We start from the raw sequence: 18243 nt of genomic DNA, 5'->3' as shown, positions 1-18243 counted from the left end.
TATTTTCATAAATGACAGCAGCAAATATAGCACGCACGGGTGTGTAATTGATGCATTATCATTATTGTAACTACAGACATCTTTATGACCAGGATTGCCTTTTCTTATCTCTCAGCTCTGCAATGCCCATCAAATAGCTCCTACTCAACGTGCGTTCCTGAAACTGTTGCAACTTGCTCCAATTCTGAAACGAAAGAGTTAAAACAGAGCACTTGTGTTGAGGGCTGTGTATGTGACCCTGGCCTTTTGTGGGATGTGGATCATTGCATCAAGGAAGTGGAATGCGGTTGTATGCAGGACAACAATTATTACAACGTGAGTATAGAGACATCTGAATAAAAACCCTCGACTTAGGAGTCCTTTACACAGGAATGAATTGTGAATGTTTTTCCTTTGTTTAGCTTTTGTTTGAGAGCTTTTGATTGTCACACAATTGTATCGGAAATAATGACATTGAGGATTTCTCTTCAGTTCAATGAGTCCTACATTACTGAGGATTGCAGCCAACAGTGCGTCTGCCAAACCGGTGGAAATGTCACCTGTGTTTCTCTCACCTGTGACTTGAACACCAACGAATGCAAAGCCGATGAACATGGAACCTTGGGCTGTCATCCAATCGGTAAGATTTGATCAAAGGGACATGGCACCTGCTTTGTGAGGCAACATTTATGATCACTCTTTCTACCATCCTCTTCCTGAACAGAAACGAATTCATATTCTTGTAACTAAAGTAATTTGTTTGTATAATTTTTGTGAAAGTAAAACTCAATGATGATTACAATTGTTTAAAATGCAAAATATTTTTCATGGACTCAAATCCATAATTTTTGATACAACTTAAAAATGCATTGATTTTGCTTTCTTTCTTTGTTGTTGATTTTGCTTTCTTTGAATGAATGAATCGAAACTTTCTTCATTGAATGTAATATTTCAGTCTTATTGATGAAGGAGAAATCATTAATCAAGTCCAACGTTGCTCTTTGACATGTTTTTTCATTTATGTGGCCATTATCATCATTATGGTTGAAAGGAACAAACGCAGCTTATTGCTGTTTTTGCTTATCAGTGTGTTGCTTCGGTCTGCTCTGAATGTTGGAAGATATTTCTGTTGTTGGTGTTTTACCACAATTCTCAGGAGACTGTGTGCTTTCGCTATTACCATATAGGATCCAAAATCCGAGTTCACATCGTCCTTTTAACGACGAAAATATATTTGTTTATTTTCACAAAAAAATGCTCCGATGGCGATTCCTGACATTTGTTCACTTTCATTGGAAAAATATTTCAGCACCTGAGGTTAGTGTCGTACTTCTGTTGAAGTTGTGGTAAAATTTCCCAGCACTTATATATTTGCCATGTCCAATAGTCTTCCTTGTCCCAATTATGGAGGTAAAAGGGGAAGGCAGATCAACTGTAAAGCACTACATAAAATACCCTTGCACGACTTAACTTTACTTCACTCAAGGAAAGAGACGGGGTGTGAGATCACATCACAAAAGTGAGAGTAAAATGAAAAGTAAAGAGGTGCAACATTGCTGGTCTCTTTGTTGTTCACGTGGGTGTGTGTGTGCCTTATATTCTGCTGCCATTTTCTTTACTCCATTCTTTCTTGCCTTTGTAATTCACATGAAAGTACATTATTTTCTGATTTCACATCTGTGCATGTCGTATCTGCACAAGGTCCTCCATGAGTGCAAAAACAATTGAATTCTCTCACGACTGTTTCCCTCATTTTTCAGGTGGTTATTTAAATGCTGGAATTCCTCCATGGGGCTCGATCCATGGTGTTAGTTTGATGCACACCCAAACATTCTTCATTCATATTTCTTGACATTTACATTCCATGTGTTTTTTCAACGATTTGTTTGCTTTTTCCTTTTACCACGAGCGTTATTCCATTCTGGACAACCTCATCTTTCCACCATCGCTGCACATGACCACAACAACTGTGTCTATTCTTCCCAAGTTCTTCACCAGTATTGATTTATATTCTTTCTCATTTCGAAGCTTTGTTTTCTTTCTCTCAGAGACAATCTATTTATCCATCTCATCCTTCTCATCTCTGTTCTTTCATTTATTTTTTTCCATCTTTGATCCACATTGCCCACTTTTCACCTCCATACATGAATATTTTCCACAAAACTCTCAACAATCCCCACTCTGACATTGCGGTCTGATGCCGGCATTATCATCTCAAACCTTTACAGATCATGAAATGTTTCTGTGCTTTGTCCTCCCATGTGGTTTTCTTCATTTATTCCAGACTGATTTAATTTTTCATTTCGCGGCTGATTTACAGACGGACAGCCGGATGGACAACCCGAAAATATAATACCTCTGGCTTTCAGCGACACAGGCATAAAAATGCATTTTTAGATTTTACATTTCACCTTCTACCAATAGCACCTGCTTTCCACTTTCGTTGTAATCAAGAGTGAACTGACAATAACAGGGAATCTTGAGAACTTTCTCTGCAACATCACATTAAATTATGTCAACAACATTATTAACAGAAATTCTCAACTTAACTTTTAAATATTGTTCAGAGAAGGAAATTTATTGGCAAAATGTGATTGAAGCAACAACAGTGTCATTCGTATAAAATGAAATAAATGTTTAAGAGCATTCACGAAAACCGAGCAATTGCATTTGCTGAATCCGAAAGAAGGTTCTTTGAGGTGTCGATGATTGTAATTCGTATGTGAAATTTCTTTTCATTTTTGGAGTTTCATTGCAATAACAATTGTTTCTTCTTGTTGAACATTTAGTGCCAACCACGCCACCTGTCCTTTCTACAAAACTCTCAACGATCCCAACACCGAGACTCTCAACAGCAATCCCCATGTCCACCATGAGCATCCCAACAGTCATCATGAGAGGTACATGCACCTGTTGTTGTATTGCTCTGATTTAATTGTAGATGTCCTTCACTGCAGTAGAATGGCGTCTTAAATACCGAACATTAAAATATTACGTCACACTTTTGTAAACATAATTTGGTGATGACTGGATTAAACTCCACACATAAGCATTGTTGGTGATGAAAGTGTTAGAGAACAATTCATTATATGTGCTTTTGTTTCCATGAGTGTATCTTCATGAATTATGTGCTCTCAACAGTCCTGTGGCTTGGGTCATGACAACAGAAAGAAAATATCAGCAACGACAGCAAAATATAACAATATAATTTTGATTTATTTCAGGTTAAGTTGTGTACCTGCTCCATATGGGAGTGGCAGGAAGGGTCATATAATTATGTCATCTGGGGTGTACAGATTACAGAAGATATTGGGTCAGGCATGCTCGGCTGTGGGGTCACAATAAACATATAATCAATCCCTCAAGAACTTCAGGTTTTCTCCCTTTCATTTTCATGTTAAGCAGCAGTAGGGAATGTCTTACGTCAGTGGCAGCATTCGCGAATCATACATGTTTCTGTTTTGTAATATTTTTTTTACTTCGGGAAGGGTTGGCCTTCAAAACGCCACAATAAGCTATTTGTACACGATAACACCGTGTTTGTCCAAGCAGGAAAACCTCCTTGGGGAGAGGGGAAATGTTCATGTTAGTCATGTTTTGTAATAACAATAATGTTGTGCTATTATCACTTTTGTTGTCATAACCTCCGTCACCAAAGGTGAATGGAGATTATGGTTTCACCCCTGTATGTTTGTCTGTTTGATTGTGAACAAGATATCTCAAAAAGTTGTGGATGAATTCTGACTAAACTTGGTGGACAGGTTGTGTGTGTGACAAAGGATGAATCGATTCGATTTTGGTGAAGATCCGAATCCGGACGCGGATACGATAATATTTTTTGAAGGTGATTCTTCACCATTGATTGATTTGGGCCAAAAATTATATATGGAACAATATTTCTCAAAGTTGTGGACGAGTTCTGACAAAATTTGGCATAATTGTTGGGTAAGTGACAAGACACGTCCTGATTAGGTTCACGTCCTGATCCAGATGCGACCTGTCAGTGGGACACAAAACGTAAACTGTTCACCCTGGCGAAAGTATGCTATCTATCGAGTGCTGTTCTCGTTACCCTCGCCAGAGCAGAGGGTATTGCATTTGAGTCCGTTTGTCTGTTTGTTTGTTTATCTGCACGGAATAAATATGATTTTCTCTGCAACCGTTGATCCGATGAACATTAAATTTTCACCACAGGTGCAACTCCAGCTGTATAATTTTTTTTGTGATAAATACGACGTTATAGGTCACGTGGTAAGGGGCGCAATCTTGGAACACCCGAAAAACTTTGCACCTCTACCTCTATGTCTCCAAAAGCGCTGCAAATAAAAAATTGAGACATGGCTCATTTTAAAGAAATCTGCATGCGGAATATAATATGTCAACTCCAGATGACGCTTAACAAATTTCACCTCCATACATGACAGTTAATACTTGTTGAATTATCACCTCATACTGGAGGCACCAATTTTTTATTTTTTTATTTTTACTGGAGGCACCAATGACATCATCAAAAACATATGTTATTCGCCATGGATAGTTCTTTACAATGAGCCATGTCTCAATTTTTTCTCTGCATCACTTTCAGAGATACAGAGGTGCAAATCTTTCCAAGATGGCGACCGAACCACGTGATCGATGATGTCATCATCATCTTTTTTTTCTCCACCAATTTATCCAAAGATGACGCTCAAGAAATTCCATCTTGATCGGATTAAGTTTTGTACTTAATTTATGATGTCATCACGGAGGCAGCTTTGACATCATCATTAAATTGGTGGAGAAAAAAATATTAATGATTACGTCATCGGTCACATGGTTCGGCCGTAATATTTGTTTTAACACAAAAGCCTTAAAAACCACTAAAAACACTTCCTGGTGAGGGTTTGCAATCTCTGATTGCTCTTTCTTGTTACTTGTGCTTTTAGAGGCGGCCTTGAATAACGCCATGATAAGCTATATTCACCTTACCACGGATTTTGTCCAAGGCAGAAAACCCCTGTGGCGAGTTGGCCAATGATTTTGCTGCAACTTCCGTCGTATGACCCTTATTTCTCGTTCTCCTATCAAATTTGGTTGAAATTGGACAAGTAACGTCTGAATGAATGGTGGTCGGACATAGAGACAGACAGACAGACAAAATAATTGTGTATTTTTGTGTGATTACATTTTAAACCAAAGATCTTTCAAAGGAGGTGAAAGTTTAAAACTTTTGAACAGTTAATCACAGTTTGTTCATGCTGTTCTTACCACGTTGATCATCTATTACGAAATGAAACTATGATGGTTTTTGCATCATGGAGCTTGATTTGCACTTCAAAGATTGAGAAATAGGTTTGTTACAAGATAATGCAAAGGCTGAAAATGAATTTGTACAAATAATTTCCAACGATTGATTGCCTTTTGAACGTAGAATGCACGGGATGGGGAGATCCTCACTACATCACCTTTGATGGAAAGAAATTTAATTTCCAAGGAACTTCGACATATGTGATGGTGCAGGTAAGGTGAAATAAGCTTGTTTATTTGAAGAAGAGTGCAGATATTTATAATAAGAAGTGATAAAACTTTTGTGAAAAAAAGTAATATTTGATTTAACATTGTGATGTGATGTTGATGAATAATTGGTGAAAATCACATCACAGTCTGAGAATTTAAAAAATATCTTTGCACAGCCTTGCAATGAAACGAATTGGCGGGTGTTGGTAAAGAATGAGCATCGCAAGGGGAACACCAGGGTTTCCTACACCCGGGAAGTGGTCATTGAAGTCTATGGAAAGGAAATACAGTTTTTCGGAAGCAAGCGGTTCAAGGTACGTGTTGACTATTACATTAACATCATCGGTTGGATATTTATTGCATTTTTCCTTTTCGTCGGCCATCATGACAATGTTTGTTCTCTTTATTTGTCGATAAATAACGAAATTTAATTTCCCACAGCTGGACGGTGTTCTTAAAAACATGCCATACAAATTTTCAAATGGATCAGAATCATTCCTTGTGCGCCATTGGGCTCGCTTCCGTCACCTGAGTACAGACTTTGGCCTTGAGGTGGTGTACGACGGTCATCATTTTGTGCGCGTCCTTCTCCCAAACACCTTCTCTGAGAAGGTCTGCGGTCTCTGTGGAAACATGGACACCCAGAACGGTAACGACTTCGTCATGAAGAATGGCACATCGACGGATAATGCGGCACATTTTGGTAACAGCTGGAAGATTGGTGATGAAAACAACAGGTATGTTGCTCTTCATTTTCTTTTTACTTTCAAAAAATAAATACCTTTCGACACCCAGTTTGACATTTGGTGTGTGTGGAACTTTTTGATTCAGAATTAATTGATGAATATCAGGAACACCTCAAATGAACACGTCCCCAATGCATTGCTAATTTTGATTCTCGTTTGAACCCACAGAGATGTTGATGATGATGGCACAACCGTGTACCTGAATGAAACGTTGAAGGAGAAAGCGAGAAAGAACGACTCTTGTGGGATGCTGCTCCTCAAGGATGGACCTTTTGCTGCTTGCCATGGCACACTCAGCCCACAACATTTATCCGAAGACTGCGTATTTGAATATGTTGTCCGTGACATGGATAAGGAAGCCCTGTGCGATTCTTTGGAATCTTACTTTACCACGTGTTCGGCTGATGGAGTGAAAATGCCAACATGGAGAAAACCAGAACTTTGCCGTAAGATGGCATTGACTTTATATGATTGTCAATTTATCTATCTATAATTCCAGTAATCTCTGTGTGTATGTCTGTATGTATGTCTGTGACCGCTGTTTCTCGACAACCACGGGTCCGATATACTTGAAACTTGCTAGGTATATTGCTGGGGACCCGAGGATGTGCCTTTTCAAGGTTTCATATTAATCGGACAAGTAGTTACCGAGCTATGTCCAAAAAACGATTCAACCAATCAGAGAGCAGCGAGTTATCACGTGTGCCGAACGTGGCGAACAGACTCTGCCTCGGACGGCACATTTGAGAGCGTATTCATTTATTTCACGTTGGCAAAGTATGTTGCCGCTATGTTGGCGTTAAACTATGTTTTAAAACTAATTAAAACTAATTTGCGATTCTTTCGCTTTCCTGCGCGTTTGTGCACGCTATGGCGATTTCTTTACCAAACTCCGCAAGCCGTTCGCTTTGGACCAAACCATTTCATGTAAATAGAGGGGGGGGATTGTCACCGTACTCGCAAGCCGTTCGCTTTGGACCAAACCATTTCATGTAAATAGAGGGGGGGGATTGTCACCGTACTCGCAAGCCGTTCGCTTTGGACCAAACCATTTCATGTAAATAGAGGGGGGGGATTGTCACCGTACTCGCAAGCCGTTCGCTTTGGACCAAACCATTTCATGTAAATAGAGGGGGGGGATTGTCACCGTACTCGCAAGCCGTTCGCTTTGGCTTTGCGAATGGACCAAACCATTTAATGTAAATAGAGGGGGGGGGGGGGATATAATTTTAGATATATATATAGTACGGGCATGCCCTAGTTTTCATAAATGACAGCAGCAAATATAGCAAGCATGGGTGTGTAATTGATGCATTATCATTATTGTAACTACAGACATCTTTATGACCAGGATTGCCTTTTCTTATCTCAGCTCTACAATGCCCATCAAATAGCTCCTACTCAACGTGCGTTCCTGAAACTGTTGCAACTTGCTCCAATTCTGAAACGAAAGAGTTAAAACAGAGCACTTGTGTTGAGGGCTGTGTATGTGACCCTGGCCTTTTGTGGGATGTGGATCATTGCATCAAGGAAGTGGAATGCGGTTGTATGCAGGACAACAATTATTACAACGTGAGTATAGAGACATCTGAATAAAAACCCTCGACTTAGGAGTCCTTTACACAGGAATGAATTGTGAATGTTTTTCCTTTGTTTAGCTTTTGTTTGAGAGCTTTTGATTGTCACACAATTGTATCGGAAATAATGACATTGAGGATTTCTCTTCAGTTCAATGAGTCCTACATTACTGAGGATTGCAGCCAACAGTGCGTCTGCCAAACCGGTGGAAATGTCACCTGTGTTTCTCTCACCTGTGACTTGAACACCAACGAATGCAAAGCCGATGAACATGGAACCTTGGGCTGTCATCCAATCGGTAAGATTTGATCAAAGGGACATGGCACCTGCTTTGTGAGGCAACATTTATTATCACTCTTTCTACCATCCTCTTCCTGAACAGAAACGAATTCATATTCTTGTAACTAAAGTAATTTGTTTGTATAATTTTTGTGAAAGTAAAACTCAATGATGATTACAATTGTTTAAAATGCAAAATATTTTTCATGGACTCAAATCCATAATTTTTGATACAACTTAAAAATGCATTGATTTTGCTTTCTTTCTTTGTTGTTGATTTTGCTTTCTTTGAATGAATGAATTGAAACTTTCTTCATTGAATGTAATATTTCAGTCTTATTGATGAAGGAGAAATCATTAATCAAGTCCAACGTTGCTCTTTGACATGTTTTTTCATTTATGTGGCCATTATCATCATTATGGTTGAAAGGAACGAACGCAGCTTATTGCTGTTTTTGCTTATCAGTGTGTTGCTTCGGTCTGTTCTGAATGTTGGAAGATATTTCTGTTGTTGGTGTTTTACCACAATTCTCAGGAGACTGTGTGCTTTCGCTATTACCATATAGGATCCAAAATCCGAGTTCACATCGTCCTTTTAACGATGAAAATATATTTGTTTATTTGCACAAAAAATGCTCCGATGGCGATTCCTGACATTTGTTCACTTTCATTGGAAAAATATTTCAGCACCTGAGGTTAGTGTCGTACTTCTGTTGCAGTTGTGGTAAAATTTCCCAGCACTTATATATTTGCCATGTCCAATAGTCTTCCTTGTCCCAATTATGGAGGTAAAAGGGGAAGGCAGATCTACTGTAAAGCACTACATAAAATACCCTTGCACGACTTAACTTTACTTCACTCAAGGAAAGAGACGGGGTGTGAGATCACATCACAAAAGTGAGAGTAAAATGAAAAGTAAAGAGGTGCAACATTGCTGGTCTCTTTGTTGTTCACGTGGGTGTGTGTGTGCCTTATATTCTGCTGCCATTTTCTTTACTCCATTCTTTCTTGCCTTTGTAATTCACATGAAAGTACATTATTTTCTGATTTCACATCTGTGCATGTCGTATCTGCACAAGGTCCTCCATGAGTGCAAAAACAATTGAATTCTCTCACGACTGTTTCCCTCATTTTTCAGGTGGTTATTTAAATGCTGGAATTCCTCCATGGGGCTCGATCCATGGTGTTAGTTTGATGCACACCCAAACATTCTTCATTCATATTTCTTGACATTTACATTCCATGTGTTTTTTCAACGATTTGTTCGCTTTTTCCTTTTACCACGAGCGTTATTCCATTCTGGACAACCTCATCTTTCCACCATCGCTGCACATGACCACACCAACTGTGTCTATTCTTCCCAAGTTCTTCACCAGTATTGATTTATATTGTTTCTCATTTCGAAGCTTTGTTTTCTTTCTCTCAGAGACAATCTATTTATCCATCTCATCCTTCTCATCTCAGTTCTTTCATTTATTTTTTTCCATCTTTGATCCACATTGCCCACTTTTCACCTCCATACATGAATATTTTCCACAAAACTCTCAACAATCCCCACTCTGACATTGCGGACTGATGCAGGCATTATCATCTCAAACCTTTACAGATCATGAAATGTTTCTGTGCTTTCTCCTCCCATGTGGTTTTCTTCATTTATTCCAGACTGATTTAATTTTTCATTTCGCGGCTGATTTACAGACGGACAGCCGGATGGACAACCCGAAAATATAATACCTCTGGCTTTCAGCGACACAGGCATAAAAATGCATTTTTAGATTTTACATTTCACCTTCTACCAATAGCACCTGCTTTCCACTTTCGTTGTAATCAAGAGTGAACTGACAATAACAGGGAATCTTGAGAACTTTCTCTGCAACATCACATTAAATTATGTCAACAACATTATTAACAGAAATTCTCAACTTAACTTTTAAATATTGTTCAGAGAAGGAAATTTATTGGCAAAATGTGATTGAAACAACAACAGTGTCATTCGTATAAAATGAAATAAATGTTTAAGAGCATTCACGAAAACCGAGCAATTGCATTTGCTGAATCCGAAAGAAGGTTCTTTGAGGTGTCGATGATTGTAATTCGTATGTGAAATTTCTTTTCATTTTTGGAGTTTCACTGCAATAACAATTGTTTCTTCTTGTTGAACATTTAGTGCCAACCACGCCACCTGTCCTTTCTACAAAACTCTCAACGATCCCAACACCGAGACTCTCAACAGCAATCCCCATGTCCACCACGAGCATCCCAACGGTCATCATGAGAGGTACATGCACCTGTTGTTGTATTGCTCTGATTTAATTGTAGATGTCCTTTACTGCAGTAGAATGGCGTCTTAAAAACCGAACATTAAAATATTACGTCACACTTTTGTAAACATAATTTTGTGATGACTGGATTAATCTCCACACATAAGCATTGTTGGTGATGAAAGTGTTAGAGAACAATTCATTACAAGCGGGGTCACCCGTGGGAATCCCACGGGCATGGATGTGTGTGACATTTCGACATATTGAGTTGGATGCTGCACATTCATTTTTACAAAATGGTTACTGGCACGTCATCAGATCCAGAAATGGTGTGATGAACACAATTTATTTATTTCACATAATATGTGACTCCTCACTCCTCTCCACCTGACACTCTCCTGTCTCCACCTGACACTCTCCTCTCTCCACCTAGCACTCCTCTCCTCTCCAATCCCCGACATTCTTCTCCTTTCCAATCCCTCACCTCTCCAATCCCTCACACTCCTCTCCTCTCCAATCCCTCACACGCCTCTCCAATCGCGCCCCACACTCCTCTCCAATCGCGCCTCACACTCCTCTCCAATCGCGCCTCACACTCCTCTCCAATCGCGCCTCACACTCCTCTCCAATCGCGCCTCACACTCCTCTCCAATCGCGCCTCACACTCCTCTCCAATTGCGCCTCACACTCCCCTCCAATCACGCCTCACACTCCTCTCCAATCGTGCCTCACACACCTCTCCAATCGCGCCTCACACTCCTCTCCAATCGTGCCTCACACTCCTCTCCAATCGCGCCTCACACTCCTCTCCAATCGCGCCTCACACTCCCCTCCAATCACTCCTCACTCTCCTCTCCAATCGGCTTTCCCCGTCTCGTTTCTCTTGTTTTTCTCCCGTCTCGCCCGTCGGAATCGGAAATCGGCCCGTCTTGCTTTCTTGCTTGCGCGTAAATAAATTGTGTTCATTACACCATTTCTGGATCTGATGACTTGCCAGTAACCATTTTGTAAAAATGAATGTGCAGCATCTAACTCAATATGTCGAAATGTCACACACATCCATTCCCGTGGGATTCCCACGGGTGACCCCGCAAGTTTGCATTGACGTTCGTCGATGGACTCGTTCGCCCGTCTCATTCGTTTTCTTGCTACATCCTGTTCAAGTCTGCGTTCTTCATCGATCGTCTCATTCATTTTGGAAATGGAAGTTTCCACGCAGCGCATGAATTGTCACGATCCTCAAGAGGAATTTGTCTCGTAATCATCAAATGATAAATGGCAAGTAAATTATATTGTGGAAAATTAAAGATTTCAAATAAACCTATTTAAAGTGTATGCGCACATGACTAATTTTAAAAAACGAAGAAATATCTCTCGGTAATTTCCTGAAACATATTTTACTTCCGGCTAATAATGTTGAATGAAATAAAAACGAAGAAATATATGTCGGCATCATTGTTGACGTTTTTGTGACGACTGTCATCAAACGAAAAAGTAATATATCTTAACGGAAAAGCAAAAGCGAATTTTTAATATATATCGACACGTTGCCGTCGGTGTCATGTTGGGCGGTGTATGATACACCATGACGCGATTTTTAAAAATATATCTGCATTTTCCCGCGTGTGTGGAATGTTCTTAATTATTGCTGACACCGAGTCCAAAACCATCGATAAAAATGAAATCATATGGTGAGTTAGATTGGAGATAAAGGCGTGAGAGAGACTCAATGGCCTTGAAGTTACACGCGTTTGAGAATTCATTTCGTTCTATAAAGGGCAACTTTCATTGGATTTTCTTCCCGTTTTTTTTCAACCGAGTCTAAAACTATGTTAGCGACTGTGAAAAATGAAATGATATATCGAATTTGATTTGAAATAAAACTGGGAGAGAGAGCAAGACACCACGGGCCTACAAAACAGGCCTCAAAGCTATGCGAGTTAATAAAATGGTGGATATTTTTTGTTTATAGTTATATGAAGCCACTCCCAGAATGGGTGGAGCTACTCTGCAAACCGAGTAAGCCACACCCCGGACAGAAGCCCAACAGACAGACAGACAGACAGACAGAATCATCTACGGCTATTATATATTCATTATATGTGCTTTTGTTTCCATGAGTGTATCTTCATGAATTATGTGCTCTCAACAGTCCTGTGGCTTGGGTCATGACAACAGAAAGAAAATATCAGCAACGACAGCAAAATATAACAATATAATTTTGATTTATTTCAGGTTAAGTTGTGTACCTGCTCCATATGGGAGTGGCAGGAAGGGTCATATAATTATGTCATCTGGGGTGTACAGATTACAGAAGATATTGGGTCAGGCATGCTCGGCTGTGGGGTCACAATAAACATATAATCAATCCCTCAAGAACTTCAGGTTTTCTCCCTTTCATTTTCATGTTAAGCAACAGTAGTGAATGTCTTACTTCAGCGGCAGCATTCGCGAATCATACATGTTTCTGTTTTGTCATATTTTTTTTACTTCGGGAAGGGTTGGCCTTCAAAACGCCACAATAAGCTATTTGTACACGATAACACCGTGTTTGTCCAAGCAGGAAAACCTCCTTGGGGAGAGGGGAAATGTTCATGTTAGTCATGTTTTGTAATAACAATAATGTTATGCTATTATCACTTTTGTTGTCATAACCTCAGTCACCAAAGGTGAATGGAGATTATGGTTTCACCCCTGTATGTTTGTCTGTTTGATTGTGAACAAGATATCTCAAAATGTTGTGGATGAATTCTGACTAAACTTGGTGGACAGGTTGTGTGTGTGACAAAGGATGAATCGATTCGATTTTGGTGAATATCCGAATCCGGACCCGGATACGATAATATTTTTTGAAGGTGATTCTTCACCATTGATTGATTTGGGCCAAAAATTATATATGGAACAATATTTCTCAAAGTTGTGGACGAGTTCTGACAAAATTTGGCATAATAGTTGGGTAAGTGACAAGACACGTCCTGATTAGGTTCACGTCCTGATCCAGATGCGACCTGTCAGTGGGACACAAAACGTAAACTGTTCACCCTGGCGAAAGTATGCTATCTATCGAGTGCTGTTCCCGTTACCCTCGACAGAGGAGAGGGTATTGCATTTGAGTCCGTTTGTCTGTTTGTTTGTTTATCTGCACGGAATAAATATGATTTTCTCTGCAACCGTTGATCCGATGAACATTAAATTTTCACCACAGGTGCAACTCCAGCTGTATAATTTTTTTTTATGATAAATACGACATTATAGGCCACGTGGTAAGGGGCGCAATCTTGGAACACCCGAAAAACTTTGCACCTCGACCTCTATATCTCCAAAAGCGCTGCAAATAAAAAATTGAGACATGGCTCATTTTAAAGAAATCTGCATGCGGAATATAATATGTCAACTCCAGATGACGCTTAACAAATTTCACCTCCATACATGACATTTAATACTTGTTGAATTATCACCTCATACTGGAGGCACCAATGACATCATCAGAAACATATGTTATTCGCCATGGATAGTTCTTTACAATGAGCCATGTCTCAATTTTTTCTATGCATCACTTTCAGAGATACAGAGGTGCAAATCTTTCCAAGATGGCGACCGAACCACGTGATCGATGATGTCATCATCATCTTTTTTTTCTCCACCAATTTATCCAAAGATGACGCTCAAGAAATTCCATCTTGATCGGATTAAGTTTTGTACTTAATTTATGATGTCATCACGGAGGCAGCTATGACATCATCATTAAATTGGTGGAGAAAAAAATATTGATGATTACGCGGTCACATGGTTCGGCCGTCATATTTGTTTTAACACAAAAGCCTTAAAAACCACTAAAAACACTTCCTGGTGAGGGTTTGCAATCTCTGATTGCTCTTTCTTGTTACTTGTGCTTTTAGAGGCGGCCTTGAATAACGCCATGATAAGCTATATTCACCTTACCACGGATTTTGTCCAAGGCAGAAAACCCCTGTGGCGAGTTGGCCAATGATTTTGCTGCAACTTCCGTCGTATGACCCTTATTTCTCGTTCTCCTATCAAATTTGGTTGAAATTGGACAAGTAACATCTGAATGAATGGTGGTCGGACATAGAGACAGACAGACAGACAAAATAATTGTGTATTTTTGTGTGATTACATTTTAAACCAAAGATCTTTCAAAGGAGGTGAAAGTTTAAAACTTTTGAACAGTTAATCACAGTTTGTTCATGCTGTTCTTACCACGTTGATCATCTATTATGAAATGAAACTATGATGGTTTTTGCATCATGGAGCTTGATTTGCACTTCAAAGATTGAGAAATAGGTTTGTTACAAGATAATGCAAAGGCTGAAAATGAATTTGTACAAATAATTTCCAACTATTGATTGCCTTTTGAACGTAGAATGCACGGGATGGGGAGATCCTCACTACATCACCTTTGATGGAAAGAAATTTAATTTCCAAGGAACTTCGACATATGTGATGGTGCAGGTAAGGTGAAATAAGCTTGTTTAATTGAAGAAGAGTGCAGATATTTATAATAAGAAGTGATAAAACTTTTGTGAAAAAAAGTAATATTTGATTTAACATTGTGATGTGATGTTGATGAATAATTGGTGAAAATCACATCACAGTCTGAGAATTTAAAAAATATCTTTGCACAGCCTTGCAATGAAAGGAATTGGCGGGTGTTGGTAAAGAATGAGCATCGCAAGGGGAACACCAGGGTTTCCTATACCCGGGAAGTGGTCATTGAAGTCTATGGAAAGGAAATACAGTTTTTCGGAAGCAAGCGGTTCAAGGTACGTGTTGACTATTACATTAACATCATCGGTTGGATATTTATTGCATTTTTCCTTTTCGTCGGCCATCATGACAATGTTTGTTCTCTTTATTTGTCGATAAATAACGAAATTTAATTTCCCACAGCTGGACGGTGTTCTTAAAAACATGCCATACAAATTTTCAAATGGATCAGAATCATTCCTTGTGCGCCATTGGGCTCGCTTCCGTCACCTGAGTACAGACTTTGGCCTTGAGGTGGGGTACGACGGTCATCATTTTGTGCGTGTCCTTCTCCCAAACACCTTCTCTGAGAAGGTCTGCGGTCTCTGTGGAAACATGGACACCCAGAACGGTAACGACTTCGTCATGAAGAACGGCACATCGACGGATAATGCGGCACATTTTGGTAACAGCTGGAAGATTGGTGATGAAAACAACAGGTATGTTGCTCTTCATTTTCTTTTTACTTTCAAAAAATAAATACCTTTCGACATCCAGTTTGACATTTGGTGTGTGTGGAACTTTTTGATTCAGAATTAATTGATGAATATCAGGAACACCTCAAATGAACACGTCCCCAATGCATTGCTAATTTTGATTCTCGTTTGAACCCACAGAGATGTTGATGATGATGGCACAACCGTGTACCTGAATGAAACGTTGAAGGAGAAAGCGAGAAAGAACGACTCTTGTGGGATGCTGCTCCTCAAGGATGGACCTTTTGCTGCTTGCCATGGCAAACTCAGCCCACAACATTTATCCGAAGACTGCGTATTTGAATATGTTGTCCGTGACATGGATAAGGAAGCCCTGTGCGATTCTTTGGAATCTTACTTTACCATGTGTTCGGCTGATGGAGTGAAAATGCCAACATGGAGAAAACCAGAACTTTGCCGTAAGATGGAATTGACTTTGTATGATTGTCAATTTATTTTCATAAATGACAGCAGCAAATATAGCATGCACGGGTGTGTAATTGATGCATTATCATTATTGTAACTACAGACATCTTTATGACCAGGATTGCCTTTTCTTATCTCTCAGCTCTACAATGCCCATCAAATAGCTCCTACTCAACGTGCGTTCCTGAAACTGTTGCAACTTGCTCCAATTCTGAAACGAAAGAGTTAAAACAGAGCACTTGTGTTGATGGCTGTGTATGTGACCCTGGCCTTTTGTGGGATGTGGATCATTGCATCAAGGAAGTGGAATGCGGTTGTATGCAGGACAACAATTATTACAACGTGAGTATAGAGACATCTGAATAAAACCCCTCGACTTAGGAGTCCTTTACACAGGAATGAATTGTGAATGTTTTTCCTTTGTTTAGCTTTTGTTTGAGAGCTTTTGATTGTCACACAATTGTATCGGAAATAATGATATTGAGGATTTCTCTTCAGTTCAATGAGTCCTACATTACTGAGGATTGCAGCCAACAGTGCGTCTGCCAAACCGGTGGAAATGTCACCTGTGTTTCTCTCACCTGTGACTTGAACACCAACGAATGCAAAGCCGATGAACATGGAACCTTGGGCTGTCATCCAATCGGTAAGATTTGATCAAAGGGACATGGCACCTGCTTTGTGAGGCAACATTTATTATCACTCTTTCTACCATCCTCTTCCTGAACAGAAACGAATTCATATTCTTGTAACTAAAGTAATTTGTTTGTATAATTTTTGTGAAAGTAAAACTCAATGATGATTACAATTGTTTAAAATGCAAAATATTTTTCATGGACTCAAATCCATAATTTTTGATACAACTTAAAAATGCATTGATTTCGCTTTCTTTCTTTGTTGTTGATTTTGCTTTCTTTGAATGAATGAATCGAAACTTTCTTCATTGAATGTAATATTTCAGTCTTATTGATGAAGGAGAAATCATGAATCAAGTCCAACGTTGCGATTTGACATGTTTTTTCATTTATGTGGCCATTATCATCATTATGGTTGAAAGGAACGAACGCAGCTTATTGCTGTTTTTGCTTATCAGTGTGTTGCTTCGGTCTGTTCTGAATGTTGGAAGATATTTCTGTTGTTGGTGTTTTACCACAATTCTCAGGAGACTGTGTGCTTTCGCTATTACCATATAGGATCCAAAATCCGAGTTCACATCGTCCTTTTAACGACGAAAATATATTTGTTTATTTGCACAAAAAAATGCTCCGATGGCGATTCCTGACATTTGTTCACTTTCATTGGAAAAATATTTCAGCACCTGAGGTTAGTGTCGTACTTCTGTTGAAGTTGTGGTAAAATTTCCCAGCACTTATATATTTGCCATGTCCAATAGTCTTCCTTGTCCCAATTAAGGAGGTAAAAGGGGAAGGCAGATCAACTGTAAAGAACTTCATAAAATACCCTTGCACGACTTAACTTTACTTCACTCAAGGAAAGAGACGGGGTGTGAGATCACATCACAAAAGTGAGAGTAAAATGAAAAGTAAAGAGGTGCAACATTGCTGGTCTCTTTGTTGTTCACGTGGGTGTGTGTGTGCCTTATATTCTGCTGCCATTTTCTTTACTCCATTCTTTCTTGCCTTTGTAATTCACATGAAAGTACATTATTTTCTGATTTCACATCTGTGCATGTCGTATCTGCACAATGTCCTCCATGAGTGCAAAAATAATTGAATTCTCTCACGACTGTTTCCCTCATTTTTCAGGTGGTTATTTAAATGCTGGAATTCCTCCATGGGGCTCGATCCATGGTGTTAGTTTGATGCACACCCAAACATTCTCCATTCATATTTCTTGACATTTACATTCCATGTGTTTTTTCAACGATTTGTTCGCTTTTTCCTTTTACCACGAGCGTTATTCCATTCTGGACAACCTCATCTTTCCACCATCGCTGCACATGACCACACCAACTGTGTCTATTCTTCCCAAGTTCTTCACCAGTATTGATTTATATTCTTTCTCATTTCGAAGCTTTGTTTTCTTTCTCTCAGAGACAATCTATTTATCCATCTCATCCTTCTCATCTCAGTTCTTTCATTAATTTTTTTCCATCTTTGATCCACATTGCCCACTTTTCACCTCCATACATGAATATTTTCCACAAAACTCTCAACAATCCCCACTCTGACATTGCGGTCTGATGCCGGCATTATCATCTCAAACCTTTACAGA

At 39.3% G+C, this 18243-nt stretch overlaps 1 protein-coding gene across 1 annotated transcript in view; it reads left to right on the top strand.

The window, feature by feature from the left end:
* LOC137425815 (uncharacterized) overlaps nucleotides 1-18243 on the top strand; it is a 1363480-nt gene that overhangs the window by 17427 nt on the left and 1327810 nt on the right. Inside the window, exons 21-36 of the mRNA XM_078775194.1 lie at nucleotides 116-315; nucleotides 472-619; nucleotides 2769-2879; nucleotides 5390-5478; nucleotides 5652-5789; nucleotides 5917-6212; nucleotides 6390-6667; nucleotides 7594-7793; nucleotides 7950-8097; nucleotides 10246-10356; nucleotides 14724-14812; nucleotides 14986-15123; nucleotides 15251-15546; nucleotides 15724-16001; nucleotides 16151-16350; nucleotides 16507-16654. Of these exons, the coding sequence (XP_078631320.1) occupies nucleotides 116-315; nucleotides 472-619; nucleotides 2769-2879; nucleotides 5390-5478; nucleotides 5652-5789; nucleotides 5917-6212; nucleotides 6390-6667; nucleotides 7594-7793; nucleotides 7950-8097; nucleotides 10246-10356; nucleotides 14724-14812; nucleotides 14986-15123; nucleotides 15251-15546; nucleotides 15724-16001; nucleotides 16151-16350; nucleotides 16507-16654 (2868 nt within the window). The remainder of the gene's footprint in view (nucleotides 1-115; nucleotides 316-471; nucleotides 620-2768; nucleotides 2880-5389; nucleotides 5479-5651; nucleotides 5790-5916; nucleotides 6213-6389; nucleotides 6668-7593; nucleotides 7794-7949; nucleotides 8098-10245; nucleotides 10357-14723; nucleotides 14813-14985; nucleotides 15124-15250; nucleotides 15547-15723; nucleotides 16002-16150; nucleotides 16351-16506; nucleotides 16655-18243) is intronic.

The sequence above is a fragment of the Myxine glutinosa genome, chromosome 4 (assembly GCF_964187855.1).
Source record: "Myxine glutinosa chromosome 4, kmMyxGlut1.1, whole genome shotgun sequence".
NCBI lineage: Eukaryota > Metazoa > Chordata > Myxini > Myxiniformes > Myxinidae > Myxine > Myxine glutinosa.
Note: the sequence above shows the minus strand (reverse complement) of the source record. Positions and strands in the feature narration are given on the sequence as shown.